The following is a 15,359-nucleotide window of genomic DNA, read 5'->3' as shown; positions in this document are numbered from 1 at the left end:
TTTTCTTGGCTACATAGGATGTTCTCAGAGAGAGGAAGTGGGTTATGTCTTAAGGTAGCTTTTCAATTGAGAACTGATTTGTGCGTGTGTTTTATGTTAAGTACTGAAAGCAGAAGTACATTCTTACTGGCAAAAATTGAGACTCTCTAGAACTAGTGTACTGGCTGTCTTCCCTCCTCCTTCCCTGATTCATACCGTCCCTTCTTCACTCCCCCCACACCCTGTCCTGAACCCCCAGGAGGCTCCGACAGTGGGCTCCCTAGCTCTCTGACTTCCTGTTGATGGACCAGTGGGGCCAAGCAACAGGCGATGGCAGTGAGGGAGGGCAGAGGTTGGGGCCTTGGCTTCCCAGCTCTGTCTCTGCAGAATGACCATGCCACTGCGTCCCTCAGCAAAGGCCTCAGCTCTGCCTGGGGGGTCGATTCCAACAGCCAGTTTGTGGTTCCTTCCAGTTCTGCAAGGACAACCTGGGTCACGGCTCCCTCCCCTCTCCCCTTTTGGCCTCAGGCTGCTGGAAATGGTGGTCCACTGGTTGTAGCCCCAGGGTACTGCCCTGCTGCTGTCTCTCTACTCTCTCTGTGCTTTGTAAGTGGCTCTGCTGGTTAGTGTGGAGTCCTGTGTCCTGTGGGGCGCTGCCTAATCTGTACTGGATTGAACAGAAGTTGCAAATCCCCTTCTCCCACCCTTTGCCGCAACCCACAGTAGATGCTGTCAACAGTTTGATGTCGTCCTTCTTGCCTTCCTTCCTGTGCCTGCCATGGGGCTTTTGCTGAGTAAACTGGAGTTGGAAGCCAGCCCCTTCCGTGGGCCGTGCTGCAGAGCTCGTGCACATCAGAAGGTCCCTGTTTTCCTGCTCTGGCCAGAAAAGCTGATTTTCACAATAAAACTTGGCAGGTTTGTCTTCATGTGGCTGTGTCAAGAAAACATAGCAGTCTGTGGTGGCCCCAAGCCAGCTTTATTTTTATGGCTGCAGGCTGCTCGGTGACCAGCTATTTTCATTGTATCTTGTCCCATCTGGCTGTGCCCAGCAGGAGCTCAGAGATGGGCAGCCCAACAGGAGGCCCCGCTCGCCCAGCAGCTCACCAAAATGCACTGCCCGGGTGCCCTCTCCACCAAGCCTGGTTGTTGATCACTTGTTTGAAACATTCATTCAACTGATCTGTTTTCTTGACTCCTTCTCCACGATGTCATCAAACTCATGGGTGAGATTCATTTCATACCATTTAAGGGGAGGAGGCAAAGTTGAAGAGGCGGGGAGAACCCTTTTGACAGATGCCTCATAAAGTATAGGCACCTCAAGGACAGAAATTTTCTATTTTTTTAAAATAGTGTATTTCATGCTCATTGCAAATACTTTAATAAAATAGTATATAAGAAAGTTAAAGTTCCTCTATAATCTCATCTCTCAGAGTAAAAATCCCTATTAACTTCTAGAGATATCATTTGAGATCTTTTCAATAGATATATAATTAAGCTTTTTGCATTCATAGGATCACCTTGTAATTTCTTTTCTGTAATCTGGTTTATTCATTAGACAATATATAACGAAAAACTTTCTGTGTCAATTCATGTGTATCTCTCTGATCCTTTTATCAGTGGTTAATATTCCATGGATGGACATTTACTTTTTTCCTATCATAACACTGCAGTAAACATCCTTGTACATAAATCTTTAGATACTTGTGTTAGTATTTCTAATGGTAATTTCCTTGAATAGTAATTGCGGAGTCAAAGTTATACGTTTTTTTGCTTTTCTGACTATGAAATTAGATATTAGAGACATTTTTATTTAAAAAAAAAAACAGCCATAAAGCGTTTCCAAATTTGTATTTCCAGCTCACATCTCTCCTCTGAGCTTCCAACTCTTATCTGCTTGTCCATAGAACTACTCGGTTGCCTGTTAAGTTCTAGCTCCCCAGACACGTTATCTTCCTGTCCTCCCCTTAGAGTTCTTCCCCATTGTTCCTTTAGCTCAGCAAATGACATTGGTACTCACTGAGTTGCTTAAGCCACAACTTCTTCTCCATCAATTGCCCCCAAATACCTTTTCACTCCAGCCTAAAAAACAGAGAACTTAATACAATGACATCTATTTGTTGCGTTTTTAAAATGTATTTCAGTTTCTACTGAAGTATAGTCTGAACAGCTCCTTAAGAGTTTAGGAAATCTTTAAAGCTACTTGTAGTAGAAGGTATTTAGAGGGACTTTCAGCTATAAAGCTTTCCTGATAAGTGTTTCAAATGTTCTTTCCGCTTTTACAAGCCAAGAAGAGTTATTAACGTTTCTGAAAACCTTGGTTACCTCCTCCCTTGCAGGACTTAAAGTGGGAATCAGGTACTTCAGGGAGCTTTCCAGAAGAGGGGCTCATCCTAGAAGCACCACTCTCAGAGCTCTAAATCTTCTCCAGATGTTTAATATTTGACTCTTCACCTGTTGTTTTCTCATTAAAGGTGTCATTGATCATTTAAAAGAAAAGACTTGTTTTTTCTTTTTCATCTCTTCTTTTCAGAATGAATGAACCGCTGTACCATTCCTGTCCTCCCTAAAGAGCATTTAATCTACTTTCTAGATGATAAAGAACAGAGAGCCTGGGCAGGGCGTTTTACAGGGAAATGGTCTGGAACAATGACAGGCTCCATGCCCCAAGGCTCCCAAGTACCCTTTCCTCTCTTGATTCTTTCTCTCAGAGCATGGTTTCCCAGGGTAGTGTGATTCTGCGTTTAGGCTGAGCAGTGACATAACATTCAAGAAGGGAGGTTTTTCACAAAGCTCCTTACATCAATAGATGAAAGTTTCTGCTCTGAACGCTGTGCGCATGTTATCTTATTTGACTGTCCCACCTCCTTCATGAGGTAGGAACTATTACCCCATTTCACAGGTAGAGAAACTAAGACTTGGAATTAGGTAGTGCCCAGGTTCCAGAGCTACGTGCTGTACAGCCAAGACTCAGACCCAGAACTCAAGTCCTTAACTGCCACACTTGACCTCTATAAAAGGGTTCTGTGAAAACAGCACTTTTGTGACTACGTGGAAGTAGAGGAAAAGGTGTAATTTTATCCCCACTTTCTCAAGTCTCAAAGTAAAGAGAGCATGTGAGGGGTGTAGATGGATGGATGATGGTGACACTTGTCATCAGCTCACATGATCGGAGCACAAGTGGCCCAGGGAGAATAGATGTGATTGGATGCAAAATGGCTAATGTTTATTAATGTCCAAGAGGCTGGCCCTCATCAGTAGAGAATGGATTTACTGGGGAAAAGTAAGGTAGAAGCCCTCTCTCTTCTACTTGGTCATAACACACCCGGTTCATAATCTTTCATCAATAATGCCCCCGATTCTTCTTATAAGAACAGTTAACATTTGTGGAGGTAGTGAAGTACCTATAGGCTTTTATTTCACGCCCTGGAGCAATCATTTATTAACTGCCTCCCAAATTTCGGAGTTTTTAAAAATCAGCGCTGCCAGAACAGGGACTTCTTTGAGGATTAAAGGGCTCATTAGGAGGTATTTTTTCTCTCTTCCTTATTGATTTTTCAGTTTCCGCAGAGGCATTTTATTACACAGGGTAAAAGTAAAGATGAAGAATCTTATCTTTGATGCTTTAAATAGCCCCAAGACAGGAGGCAGGCTTCCCCAGCTCACCAGCAGAGAAATGCAGCAGGGGGTTCGGGGGTGGGGGGAGAGAATACACTAAGCAATTCTACACATTGCCCACATATTGCATACTTAAGGAGAAGCTGCTGTCGTATCATACTGTGGTCATATATTCTAATAGCTTCACTATTTTTATCCTATTTTAAGGATAAAAGTACTCTTTATGTGACAAAGGTAAAGAAAATTTGCTCTTTCTATCTTTTGGTCTCCGCTCCCTCCTTCCCTTCCCCTTTCTGATATGGAAAACTCAGCTTATTGAAGTTCAAAGGAAGTGATTGGCAGAGGTCATCCCCAAAGGAAAGGCCAGTGAGAATCATGAGAAACTCTTGCTCTTTCATGAAAGAAACTCTCTCTGTGTCCACGATGTTGCTCTTCTGGTTCATTTGGGGAGGGGGCTGGCAACAGTCATTGAGTGGCCACCATGGGCCAGGCACTGTTCTGAGTACCTTGTGTATCTTTTTCCTCTCATTTAATCATCACAGAGACTCTAAGAGAATCATACCTTTAATATACCTAATAACTCCATTCTAGATAAAAGAGGCACAGAGAGGTTAAATAACTTCACCAAAGTCACAGAGTTCTTTTTAAAAAGTTTGAAGTGTTTAATAAAACAGGTGGGTTTCCATTCATTTAGTCAGTGATTATAACTCTTTACTGTAAGTACCTAATTTAAAGTTCTCATAGAATGCTAAGACATGCTTTGTGGAAAATTCTTTTCTTAGGAAGTTAACAGCTTCCCCGGGCCCTGTATATCTGAGCTGGGCTTCTAGCTGATGCCTACCCCATCGAGATTTCATCCACTCTAATTAGTCAGTGCTTGCACTGTTGTTGAGTTATTAAATATTTGAATATCAGTCTCAAAAAGCTTTTACATAGCATTAAAGGGTTCTAAGGTCAAATTAGTTTGGGAAACATGGGGATAATTGGAGTTAAATGGTTTTCTTTCCTTAAAAATGTCTCAGAGCCTTTACAGTATTGAGATATCTAATGATTCTGCAAAAATTGAGTATCTAGCATTTCCTAAACCTATTGGAATATGGAATCCATTTGTCCACAGACCATGTGGCAGGTTGAGTGTTCTTTAGACAGCATTTTGAAATGCTGGTTTAACTCAGTTTTGGGTTTTCATTAGTAAGCAGAAGTACCATATAATATCTAAACCATATTAGAGTTACTGGAATAGGTAAACATCATAGGGGTTCAGGGGAGTAAAGTAGGAAGAAGATGAACCTTTAACATCAGACATAGACATACCCCAATTCAAGTCGTTGCACTGCCACTTCTCAGTAGCCTGTCCCTTCGATCGTTATGTAATGTCTATGGGGCTGGTTATCCCTACCTCCTGGGGTGCTGTGGATTTACAGAGTGGGCCTAAAATATTGCAAGTGATACAAGCTGCTTATCTCCTCCCTTCTCTTCACTCGCACTTGTAGCTTCATCCAAAGGAACGTGTCTGAGACAACACAGTTCATTCTTGCATTCCTGTTATAAGGATCAGGTTCTTGCAGAAGGCATGAATCTTTTGAACTAGTTAAATTCTCAGCACAGACGATGTGGTTTTAGTGACACCAAAGGTGTACTGGTAAAGCACATCTAGACTGAAGAAATGCAATGCTTCACTGGGGAAAGAAGAAATAATTGTTTCTAAGGAAGCTATTTTTGGAAAAAGGCAAGTTCTCAAACTAATTGTTCTCAATCTCTGCTGAAGCTACCCCGGTGACCAGCAGCCACTCCTGTCGCTTCTAAAAGTTGTCCGCAATACACTGACTTTGTGTCTGATTTCTTTAGGGTCGACCAGTACCCCCAATGACATATGGTACAACTTCATTGAGCTGCCCTACCATGGGGAGAGTATCAGCATGCTGATTGCACTGCCCACTGAGAGCTCTACCCCTTTGTCAGCCATCATCCCTCACATCAGCACCAAGACCATAGACAGCTGGATGAACCTCATGGTACCCAAGAGGGTGCAGGTGATTCTACCTAAGTAAGTCCTCTCATTCCCTAAAAGAGAAAAAAATATATATGGCTGCTTAATCAGTGGCTATTGTGTTGGGTACCAAACAGCATGGGACTAAAGCCCAGCCCATCATGAAGCACCTTTTATTCTGCAGGAATCGCATGGTGCGAATACTACATTGTGCTCTTGCAAAGGCTCTCTTTCTTTCCTGGTACTTTTTGTATGGTGGGATAATTATAATGGGAAAGGAGAAAAGGCAGCCATGGTCTCTGAAAGACCACAAGCTCCTTGTGACATTGCAGAGGCTTTTAACATAGTTCATTCTGTTCAGATGATTCTGAAAAGCACATGCATGTCATCATATGATATGGATAAAAGCATCATGAAGTTTTGTAAAGAAAAGGTGGTCCACATGTTTCGATAAGGAGTGTTATTATTTCTTAAGTTTTAGCCATGAGTTACTGAAAAGCAGGCCCGAAAGCTAGGTGGTAAGGAAATACGTTTAAACCAGCCACACAGAATTCTTAACAATAGTTATCTAGGGCAGCTTGTCTATTATACCCTATAAAAGCAGACAAATTACCATTATAGGCCATCTGTGATGAGAATTCTACTCATTTCTGTCGTTGCTTTGCTACAAGATGAGGTAAAATCTGCTAAAATGTCCTCTAATGAAAGCTTAATAACTGACGTATTTACATAGCTTTAAACAACATAATCAATTGTAGTTATATATCCACCAGGCCAGAGAGCCCACAAATACACAAGAAACCTGTACTATCCTGAAGTCTAATAACCAAGTCACCTGTTTCTGTTTGTTGTCATTTTAATAGGAACATGCCTTTAGAATCCCAACGTGAACTAGCAGGCACCCATCTCCCCTTTCTTGACCAGCCCTAATACCAGTAAGGATGGTGGTAGTTATTGCAACCAAGAACTAGGTGTAGCCAGACTACCAGGAGCTTGTTAATACTCTGCCCCTCCACCTCACCCTAAGAAAGAGTTTCTTTTGGAATGGATGCCTTTTGTACATGGGGCTGAGAACACCCATACTTGCTGCTAGGATGTACTGCTCACTTTGCCTATTAAGTGTTTGAGAGATGAGGTCTTCTCTGCTTACCTGGTGTTTGAGTTTTATGTTAAATGAAATTGATATGAATTTTAGGTTGGTGTTCAGATCATATTTAAATCAGTTTTACATAGATATTTTTCCACTGGCACTGAATATACAATTATATATATTTTATAGTATAGTGATTTTCTCCCCCCCATTTTCTGCTATCTTGCTAGGTTCACAGCTGTAGCAGAAACAGATTTGAAGGAGCCACTGAAGGTTCTTGGCATTACCGAGATGTTTGATCCATCAAAGGCAAATTTTGCAAAAATAACAAGTATGTTCAATTTTAAACTTACGCTTACACATGAAGAAAATATTACAGACTGAGTCTCTGATTTGTTCAGAGAGAAGGGTTAGAATTAAGAATGTGTTGTCCTAAAACTGTCAAGGCTTAGCTTGCTGTATTGCCAAAGGATGCTATTGGTCTCCTTAATCATTTCAATCAGTTTGTAACTCATTCATCTGTACATTTCATGTGAAGCCCAAGTGACTATACGTAATTAAAGATGCATTCCATGTATTGTACCAATTACCTAAAATCTGGCACTTAATTGAATATTAGTCTTTTTGTTTTCAAATGAAAAAATTTTTCCTGTGTTTGAAAAAAATCAACATTGATAAGCTGTCAAATACTTGTTTCTTCCTGCTAGCAACAGCAGGTCTGCTCTATAGCCAGATATGTACTTTGGCATGTCCATGCCCATTAATCTGAAATAATATAAATTCAGATGAAGCTGATTAGAGCTTTCTTAGCAAAGCATCTAGGACATCCCTGGTATTCTATTGCTTCATTTGCCAATATACATACATTTTTCTAGAATTTTGTTTGAAAGATCAATCCGTCATCTTTTAAATTGAAAACAGCTCCCTCTCAAAGATGAGTCATAGTGTAAACATTATTTGTACTTCATTGTATATTTTTCCCCTTGACTGAAAAGAAATTTGTTCATAACCAACCTCAGCTGCCTGCTAGTGAATACCTGTGTGTATCTGTTCTGGAGGCAAACACGACTCTCCTGGTGAAATTGCAGCTCCGTGGATATCCTGACGCCCTGCAATCCTTTCCTGTCCACACTCTGCTCCCTAGCCGAGCAGCGTTAGCTCACTTGGGGCCTGTTGGAGCTGTATAGTCTCGGATCTGACCCAGAATCTTCATTTTAACAAGATTCCTCAACCCAGTAGAGTTTGAGAAGCTCTCATTTAATCTACTCTTTCTCCTTCAGAGTTCTCCTTTGTAGCCTAAATAAGGGGTTCACCATGAGGACCAGGTCCCCTCAAATCTCCTGAGACTTGCTGTTAAACTCTGCAAGTGCCTCAGACCCTGTAAATGTGCATCTTGGCCACAATCAGTCATTAAAGCTGCCTAGCAGTGCAGATGATTTAAAACCAGGTGGCACAAAAGGCACTTTTTGCTTCTTCCTCCAAACTTATGCCCATCAAGACTAAGAATAGCTTCCATTTCTATTCTCCTTCAAAGCTACACCTGGGTGGGTATTGCTGGAATGGTGAGGATTTACTGAGAAGGAAGTGAGTTTAGCAGGAAATCCCTGAGACGTAACTGTATTTCTGAGGCTAGCCCTCCACAAGAAGTCTAAACTCTTCTCATACTCCGCAGTCTTCTCTTACTACTGTGCCTTTGAGATGAGTGGCTTCTGTTGTGAAAAGCCAGCGCTTACTCTGCCATTAGCTGGCCGTGTGACTTATGGGAAAGTTTCTTGACACTCTGGGCCTCAGTTTCCCCATCGATAAACTCTCAATTCCTTTCTGGGTCTGGTATTCAGTGATTGAAAAATAATATTGCTGGCTTGCTTCTGAATGCTTGGGCTTCCTTTTCAAAGTTCTGCTCATTTTACCCTTTTTCTAAAATCCCTGGTAGCCAGGGTTGAATTGATAGAGACTCTAAAACATTTTGGGACTAGGACTCCCTCCGGCGAAATGAGTGTCACAGTTAAATTAGCAGAGGCAGAAATTCACTGCAGGTGACAGTCACTCACAGCCTTTAATTGCCGGGACTGTAAGAACTCACTTCTGATACCTTTTAACAATTGTAATTTGTCACGGCTTTGAGGTTACTTCCTCAACAACAGGAATCTCAAACAAATGCTGTTTTGTTTTGTTTTGTTTTTTAATTGTATTTTCTGGAATAGGATCAGAAAACCTTCATGTTTCTCACATCTTGCAAAAAGCAAAAATTGAAGTCAGTGAAGATGGAACCAAAGCTTCAGCAATAACAAGTAAGTGCTGGGTCATGTGCCAGGGCTGGCTCCAGTGTAAGGAAGCAGACACATTCCAGTCCATTCATCAATTTAGCAAATACACATTGAGCCATATTTCAAGCCAGGCACTGTGGGTTGGCCCTTTGGTGCAGTGTGAGTGTAGATGGGTCCAGGCGCTGCTTTCTTGGAGTTCCAGGATCTATTTCATTAAAGGAAACCACTTTGATGAGATAAATTCCTCTGGGTTTGGAGTGGGCAAACTTTTTCTCCAAAGAACCAGATAGCACATATTTTCAGCTCTGCAGACCATATGGTCTCTGTCACAACTTTTCAACGCTGCTGTTGTAGCGTGAAAGCAGCCATAGACAATACAAGGGAATGGACGTGGCTGTGTTCCAGTACAACTTTATTTCCCAAGATAAGGTTTGACCCCACAAACAGTAGTTTGCTGACCCCCTACTCTAGGAGCGTAAAGCGCATTCTGGCTCCTTCGTGGAAGAAGAGAGTGATTTTCGGATTGAAACAGAAAATAATAGGGATACTTGTAGTATAATAGCCCATCAGATCCATCCAGAACAAAGTGAAGGATTAGCAAGCATCTATTGAATTGCAGCAGGAGAGCTATACATCCTCGTCCTTGATGGTTAGAACATCCACATCTGCTTTTTCTTCTAATGACTTATATAATGAAGGAGAAAATAGAACAATTTTAAGTTGAATTTCCCCCCCTAATGATCCACATGAAATTGGATGAATAGATTTAGCCACACTCAGTGAGCTCATAAGGCGAATGAGTATTTTAGCTACACTTGCAGCTGGATTGCGTATCTCTCATCATTAGAAGGTACCATTTACACTCACAATGAGAACTTTACTGCCTTTCTCAAATAGCATGTATTTTTTATTCCTTTAAATAGCCTTTAAAACCAAGGTTAAAGCAAGAGGGCTTAGCATTTTTAAGGGGCCTTTTTTTCTTTTCTAGGTTAATGTAAGTGACATCTAATATTGCCTGAAGCTATTGACCAATTTTGCCAGCCAGTATGACTTTAAGACGGGCTGTACAATTTGTGGGGCCCAGTGCAGAATAAAATGTGGAGCCCCTTGTTCAAAACTCCTTAAGAATTTCAAGAGCAAGTGCAGGGCCATGTGGATGAGGGGCTCTGTTGGTCTTCCCAGGTCACACACCTGTGAAGCAGCCCTGCTAACTGTTTGTTGATTTATTTTTAATGACCCTGGGCGAGTGGCTTACCCTGGCAGAGCTACATGTGTTCCCTTTGTAACCTCAGGAACAGGGTGGTGACATTTTCTGGGGGATTGAGGAAGAGGAGTAGGCCTTCAGCAGGCAGACAGCAGTGTGCACAGCAGGTCACACCAGGCATCCACCCTCCCGCCAGGCCCTTTTACGGGCTCATGAGAGGAAGCCCCTGCTGATGAGTTCAGCAGAACAGGCATATCCGAGACCCAGAAAGCTGGAGAAGTTTGCTTTCTAGGCCAGATGTCTACACCTACACCTGTTGAGTTGAACTACAAGATAAGGTAGTAGGTCCCAGATGAGACGTTTGTGTTGCCAGTGCAAAGGATGCCAGAAAATGTCCTGGGATGACAGTGAAGGCACAGACAAGTTGAGAGTTGAGCTGGGCCTTGATCTACAGAAAGATTTGGATAGGCTAAAAGGGGCTGCATCAGCCAGGCAAATGGTGTGGGTAAAAGAATAGATATTAATAACGGTCACTCCGTATTGGGTGTTTATTACACGGTAAATCCCCTTCTAAGAGCTACAATATTTTGCATTATCCATTCCTCATAAGAACCCTAGGAGGAGTTGGCACCTTTAGTAACAAAGGTGACGCTTGTGTAGAATAAGTAAGATGCCAAGTATAAGAACCTGGCCCAGGGAGGTGCTTGGGGCATGGTGACCGTTGGCCTGTTGTACGGTGGCCAGCCTCTGGGACAATGAAGTGTGTCCTCAGATATCAGCATTCGAGGATCCGTCAAGTGAGCTGCCTTGCTGATATCGTGCTGGGTGTACAATGCGTTTTCCTTTTCTTCCCGCAGCTGCAATTCTAATTGCAAGGTCGTCACCTCCTTGGTTTATAGTAGACAAACCTTTTCTGTTTTTCATCCGACATAATCCTACAGGTAAGTGATTCTCCTCATAAATTTTTCACTCGTTAGAATTTAGAAAGTTGTATGGCAATTGTAGCTCCAGCCAACAGCATTGCTCTAAATCCATTTCCCTCTTGTCGGCAGCCACACACCTTAAAGAGAGTGGGAGATACAGCTGTGTTTATGCAGTGTGATGGAATTTTTTCAACTCTGACAGAATATTAGGTTCTTGGTTATTTTGTTTCTTTTGTTTTCAACATATGTAGTGGCTCAGCAGCTCTTTTGGAGCACTTTTGACATCTACTGGTTCTTCCTTATTACTTATAAATGTAGCGGTTAAACTGTGCAAGAAGTAGTCTTTACCTCCTGCCAGCCTGGCTCTATCCTTTTGACTTGGAAATTGTCAATTCAGTAAAACTTGGCTCTGTAAGTCGTGAGTTCAAACCTGGCTCTGTCATTCAGCTTCATCTTTAAAATGAGAACAACAGTAGTCCCTACCTTCTAGAAAAACTATGAAGCATAAAATAGATTATACTCATAAAGAAGTGGCTTCATGTTGGTACAGAGTGGGCATGTAATCCCTTTTTGGTTTTACTATTTTTTTTTATCAATAATATGAAGTAGTTCCTTATGCTTTTATAGCATTGTGGCTTTAATGTCATAATTATGCTGTGTGCTCCAGAGCTGAACGGTCCAATACAGGAACCTTTAGCCACATGCGATTATTTAACTTTAAATTTAAGCTAATTAACATGAAATACAATTTAAAGTTCAGTGTCTAAGTCACATCAGCCATGTTTCAAGTGCTCAGTATCTACATGAGACCAGTGGCTATAAGATTGCAACTTCCATCATTGCAGAAACTTCTATTAGAGAGTTCTTCTAGAGAGCAATAGGTTAAACATGGCTTGGAGAATTTCCCTTAAATATATAGTACCTTTCATTTTAGGGATTATTCTTTAATAGAGTTGTGCATTGTTGTTGTTCTTAATTCTGCAGGTGCTATCTTATTCATGGGGCAGATAAACAAACCCTGAAGAGTATACGAACGAACCATGCAAAGCAAAGACAACTTTGCTGTGAAGAAAAGACTCCTTTCTGACACCTTTCATAGTTCTGTTAAATATTTTTGTACATTACTTTCTTTTTCAAAACTAGTTCTTAGGAACAGAGACTTCAGTGATACAAACATTTCTGTTCTGGGATATTTTAGAGGGAAAGAAGGGCAGGATGGCTGGAACACTGTACTGAGAAATGAGTGGAAAAGCTTCAAAAGGTCTAAAAGATTCTTTAAACTACTGAATGGTTACATAGGTTAAAACCCCTCTTGAATATATACTGTCCAGGTTAGGATTTTTGTTTTGTTTTGTTTTTATGTGTGGCTTTTCAGAAGAAATTTAATCAGTGTGACATGGGGTGGGGGTTGGGATGCATTTTATGGTAGCTTTGACTTTTTTATGGAACAAAATATTATTTGCCTTTTTCATTTTTAAAAAAAAATTTTTTGTCCCATCCAGAGTCCAGAGTCTTGATAGTAATCATTATTTCGGGGTGGGGGGGGGAATAGAAATAGCTAAGTCTCTAGCTCTTTGTGTGTGTCTTTGTTGTTACTGTTATTTTATATGATGCATGTATTCACTAAAAAAAAAAAGTTTAAAAAACTAATGCCTTGCTAGACAAGGTTTGCTTTTGTGCAGTGTGCCTGTCACCACTGGTCTGTACTCTTTGGATTTGCATTTTTGTATTTTGTACGAAGTGAAAAAATAAAGTGTTATGAGTAGTTAAAAAAAAAAAGATGTGTTTCTCTACTTATTAGAAATACAACACATGAAAGGAGGCCTTTTAAGAATGCTGGACCTCTTCTAAAAAAATCTTTGCAGTTAGGCAAACAGCAGAAAATTCAAAGCCCCTGGAACTCTTCCTACCCTTTTCCTCTTGACATGGCAATCATTATCAAACGCTGTCTCTGGTTCAGAATGCCTCAGTTTATAGATCCCTTCAAAGGGGTAATTATTTGGTAATCCCAATTCTAATCTCAACCGCATTTCACACCTCCAGTGATGGCTGAATAGTTTCAGCAAAAGGTAGAGATTTTGCAGCAAGCACGGAGAGTTGCTGGGTACTAACATACATTAGAAATCTGAGTGGATGTGAGTATTTTACTTTGGTAATAGGCAGGAGTGTCTGTTTCCTGAAATGACAAGGTTTTGTTTTATTTTGTTTTTTTAGGACAACGATCTAAGTTTTTTTTTTGGGGGGGGAACAACTATCTAAGCACAGTCCTAAACGTACCGCTTTTGACTTGCCTGTTTTTTTCCCCACGAAATTCCTAAGGATTTAAGTAGCTTATGTAAACCAAAATAGTTTAAAAGATGTCTTGTCAAAATTCCAAAGTGTTTTTTTTCTTTAGCCCATGAGCTCTACTCATTACTCCTTATCTATACATGAAAATCTCACATTGAACACACCACCAATATGCCGTTTGTAATTCTGATTTGTTAAGTGAGTTGAGCTTTGCTCAGGAGAAAAGAGAGAAAGAGTAACTGCTTTTCCTGTTGAAGAGTAAATGCCAAAATTATTTTGAAGGGGCTACCTCAGACCACCTCCATGCTAGCAAACATGCTGATAATTACTAATGCCTCTTAGAACCTATTTTACTAGGTTCTCCAGGTTTTTTTTTTATCCCATTTAATTATTTCTGATTAATCTAAAATAGGGATAGTGTTTTGTTTCATATCGTGTCTTTTGGGGGTGGGGGTGGGGGGTGGCCATGGTCCGGGGATCGAAACCAGGTCTCCCGCATGGAAGGTGAGCATTCTGCCACTGAACCACCCATGCACCCTTAAGATAGGAATAGTATTGGCAGAAATTCTAAAATTATACACTCACCTCATTCAATCATGAATTCATTCATTCAAGTGCCCAGGTTCAAGTACTGGGGGATACAGAGATAAATACGTACTTTTCCTAAGGAATTTAGACTTGGAAGGGAGAGTACGTTCTAGTACAGAAAGTATCTCACAGTTGCAAGTGTATATACAAGATATGGAAATAAGACAAAGAGTATGAGTTCAAGAAAGTGGTTGCCAGGCCAAGACCTAGATCTCTGGCTCTTTACCTGAACAGTGCTGTTTCCAGAAAGGACCAGAGGAGTTTTTCCTTTCTAATACCCCCCAACAGAACGACCCTAGTCTATAATAAAAATGGCCTGCTCCCCATTAGTAGAAATTGATCTGGTTTTACTAGGCATGTTATGTTTTGAAGCATGTGGCCCCATTTCTGCATGTGACTTGATATATTAGTAAAGTTTTAAATTTATGATTTTTTTTTATAGACCTTGAAACATTCTCAAGAAAAATCATACTATCGAAGTACTAATATACCTCCTCTTTTTTTTCACTTGAGTCCCCCAGCGTGTGTATCTCTACCCCTTCCTCACCAGTCAACAACCAGATTCTGACCCTACCTGACTTGTGGAACCTGTGTAGCATCTTTGGACTGGAGGGAAAAAAAAGGTTTTTCTCAAATCACTTTTTATATCACTTAACTTTCACCTTTTGATACTTAAGTCAATGAGTTCTCTAGGTCCTATCTAACATCAGAAAGATCTAGTTTATGAAAACTTCTTTCCCTGAGTGAAACTGAAATTTAAGGTACTGAGTTTGAGCAGATTACAACTTGTAAACCTAAGGAAACACTGAGACCAACCAGTGACGTCACTCTTGGACATGTAACGACATTGGAACTTTCGATTTGGTTTGAAGACACAGTGGAAAATATAAGCTAGGAGGGACTGACTGACCTAAATAAGTTGAAAGCTTTATGTATTATTGGCCTTTGGTTCTTTGTCCCAAAAAGAGATGATAATAGGAGACCTGAAAACAGAACTTCATAAAAAAACACAGAGAATGGCTTTTGTACTGGTATCTTCTGTTTTCCTGAAAATAAAAGACTGAATGACACATGAGCTCTACAGAAAGGGTTCTAAGAAACTGAAGTAGGAGTTGCTTTGAGCCAGCAGAGTCGAAAATGTCTTCTTCCTAGGATTGGTCAGTGGTGACTGCTGGGAGAAAGGTGGGGGGGTTAGGTAAGCTGGTGAGTGACTTCTATGTCCTCACCCTCCCATGAATGATGAATCACCCTGTGTCATTTGCCCACTGAGAGTCCACTTTGGGAAGGCAGAGAGTCAATGATACCACTGGCTCTAAAGCCCCATTTCTTTGGAGATCCTACGAACTGCCCCCTTGAGACCCCCTCCCAAATCTTGAAGAAAAAGGGAGGATGTGTTGTGATTTAAATGAGCAAC

The 15,359-nt window shown here is 41.0% G+C and overlaps 1 protein-coding gene across 1 annotated transcript in view; it reads left to right on the top strand.

Moving 5' to 3' along the window:
• Positions 1-12,857, top strand: part of SERPINE2 (serpin family E member 2) — a 63,045-nt gene extending 50,188 nt beyond the window's left edge. Inside the window, exons 5-9 of the mRNA XM_077155273.1 lie at positions 5,443-5,641; positions 6,905-7,005; positions 8,879-8,965; positions 11,003-11,086; positions 12,053-12,857. Coding sequence (XP_077011388.1) covers positions 5,443-5,641; positions 6,905-7,005; positions 8,879-8,965; positions 11,003-11,086; positions 12,053-12,090 — 509 coding nt within the window. The 3' untranslated portion in view covers positions 12,091-12,857. The remainder of the gene's footprint in view (positions 1-5,442; positions 5,642-6,904; positions 7,006-8,878; positions 8,966-11,002; positions 11,087-12,052) is intronic.
• Positions 12,858-15,359: the final 2,502 nt, after the last annotated feature.

The sequence above is a fragment of the Tamandua tetradactyla genome, chromosome 3, assembly GCF_023851605.1.
Source record: "Tamandua tetradactyla isolate mTamTet1 chromosome 3, mTamTet1.pri, whole genome shotgun sequence".
In the NCBI taxonomy this organism is placed as follows: Eukaryota; Metazoa; Chordata; class Mammalia; order Pilosa; family Myrmecophagidae; genus Tamandua; species Tamandua tetradactyla.
Note: the sequence above shows the minus strand (reverse complement) of the source record. Positions and strands in the feature narration are given on the sequence as shown.